Genomic DNA, 2,500 nt, shown 5'->3' on the forward strand with positions numbered 1-2,500 from the left:
TATATATATATTATGAATATATAAACACATCTATCTATCTATCAGTATATATATATATATATATATATATATATATATATATATATATATATATATATATATATATATATATATATATATATATACACATATATATACATACATACACATGTTTACGGCTAGAATCTAAACAAAAACAAATAGACTTAATTTCGCATCTTTTTACATGATGCATTTTCAGACATAAAAAAATTACGATATTACAACATGCATACGTTTCATCTAAAAAGGACCGCATTTGTAAAAGAACTGCACACAAAAGATAGTTTAATCTTTACAAATGATCTCTTCTTTCTCAATAGGCATGCTTCATTAACAAGACACCGTGAGTTCGATCAACGACCTAAGTAGTGAATTATGAGTCTAATGGTTAGTCGACTGATGCGGGTTACAGTCAGGCAGTGACAAAAGTTAGAAGACGAAAAAAATTAAGCAGACATCGATGATAATCGCTCCGTCAAAATATAGATCACAACACCATATTCAAAAATGGAAGGACCTCAGTGAACTAAACCTGATCCTCACCGGTATGGAACCATTTGACATCAAATCTCTCTCTCTCTCTCTCTCTCTCTCTCTCTCTCTCTCTCTCTCTCTCTCTCATCATAAAATATTTCCATCTTCCCCTCCATCATTCATCAAATATTTCTCTCTCTCTCTCTCTCTCATCATCATAAAATATTTCCATTTCCCCCCCTCAATCATCAAATATTTCTCTCTCTCTCTCTCTCTCCCTCTCTCTCAACATAAAATATTTCCATCCCCCCCTCATTCATCAAATCTCTCTCTCTCTCTCTCTCTCTCTCTCTCTCTCTCTCTCTCTCTCTCTCTCTCTCTCTCGTCATAAAATATTTCCATCTCCCTCATTCATCAGATATTTCTCTCTCTCTCTCTCTCTCTCTCTCTCTCTCAGAACAGCTAGCATCACTCACCTGTTGCTGGTTTTCCTTCTGGATGCTGATCCTGGAGGCTACACACTGTCTGGTCTCTATGAAGGCCTGGCGCCTCGCCGCCTCCCCGGCGTGATGAGTGAACACGCCCGCCACGTTCACACACAGGAACAGCACGCCGTTTGCCACCAGCTGAAACACAACAAAGGAGAATTTGGTGATTAGTGACTAGAATTCTGATTGAAAGGGCATGACGATTCACTAATGACTACACATATCAAAATGTTTCAAAGGGAATTATGGGAAATAAATTAAAAATTTTTACGCTTAAACAAGATCGGTTGGGTCTACCGTGCAATTCCTAAGGCTATGCCAATAATTAGCGAGACCTAATCTCTGGGTTTAGAGTAAATGTTGTGTCACACGAGCACTTTTTTTTTCTGGTATCTTTTACCATCTTGGGGCAAAGTCAAAGTCTCGCCATGGCCACTTCCGGTTTGCCAAAAGTATTGACCAGGGGGGGGGGATAGGTTTTCAGCACGAGGCTGGAACATGACAAGAAATGTGCGTGTGTGACGATGCCTTTATTATTACCTGGAGTCATCTTACTTTCCTGACACCATTAAAGAATTACTTATTCAATTTTTTCTTCTGCACAAGGGCTTAAAATTCCTACCAAAGTTCCAAATCAACCTAAGGAACACCTCAGAAGAGCAACCTATTGAATCTAACTACGTAACCCACTGAACTGTTCGAAAAGAGTAAATCGTATAATCAAGGCCACCGAAAACAGATCTATCTTTCGGTGGTCGCGGTGTAAGGCTGTATGGGCCGCAGCCCATGAAACTTTAACCACGGGCCGGTGGTGGCCTGGCCTATATCGTTGTCAGATGCACGATTATGGCTACCTTTAGCCTTGAATAAAATAAAAATTACTGAGACTAGAAGGCTGCAATTTGGTATGTTTGATGATTGGAGGGTGGATGATCAACATTACAATTTGCAGCCATCTAACCTCGGTAGTTTTTAAGATCTGAAGGCGGACAGAAAAAGTGCGGACAGAAAAATGTGCGGACGGACAGACACAGCCTGCACAATAGTTTTCTTTTCAGAAAACTGAAAAGTAGTCACTAAAGGAATAGAAATAGCATTAAAACGTAAATATTTAATATTTTTGGTAGTTTCCCTTAATATTCTATATTTGTCAACCAAGCCATTTACAGGTAGGCAGATAAAAAAAAAAGCATGATTTTCAAACCTTTAAAATTCTCTTTGATCCCGGTCAAGGGTTATATCACATGGCCAACGTGAACTGCAAATGAGCAGGGTTTCGGAAACACACCATTCAAAATCAACGATGCTGACGTATTACGTGTTCTTTGAAACCGATATCCAAAAATGACATCTCTAAAAACTTTCATTGCCTAATACAAAACATGAAGCTGAACTTTTATAAACATAGTAATAGACCTCAAACACTATTTCCGGAAATGTACGAAACCGGAAACTAGAATAGTTTTTAGGAGTCACTGAACCTTGAAATTCATGTTTCATACACAGTACGTGTCTTA

At 38.3% G+C, this 2,500-nt stretch overlaps 1 protein-coding gene across 1 annotated transcript in view; it reads right to left on the reverse strand.

The window, feature by feature from the left end:
• LOC136842694 (adenylate cyclase type 6-like) overlaps positions 1-2,500 on the reverse strand; it is a 776,358-nt gene that overhangs the window by 194,395 nt on the left and 579,463 nt on the right. The window contains exon 3 of the mRNA XM_067110356.1: positions 972-1,121. Within this exon, the coding sequence (XP_066966457.1) occupies positions 972-1,121 (150 nt within the window). The remainder of the gene's footprint in view (positions 1-971; positions 1,122-2,500) is intronic.

This window comes from Macrobrachium rosenbergii, chromosome 10 (genome assembly GCF_040412425.1).
Source record: "Macrobrachium rosenbergii isolate ZJJX-2024 chromosome 10, ASM4041242v1, whole genome shotgun sequence".
NCBI lineage: Eukaryota > Metazoa > Arthropoda > Malacostraca > Decapoda > Palaemonidae > Macrobrachium > Macrobrachium rosenbergii.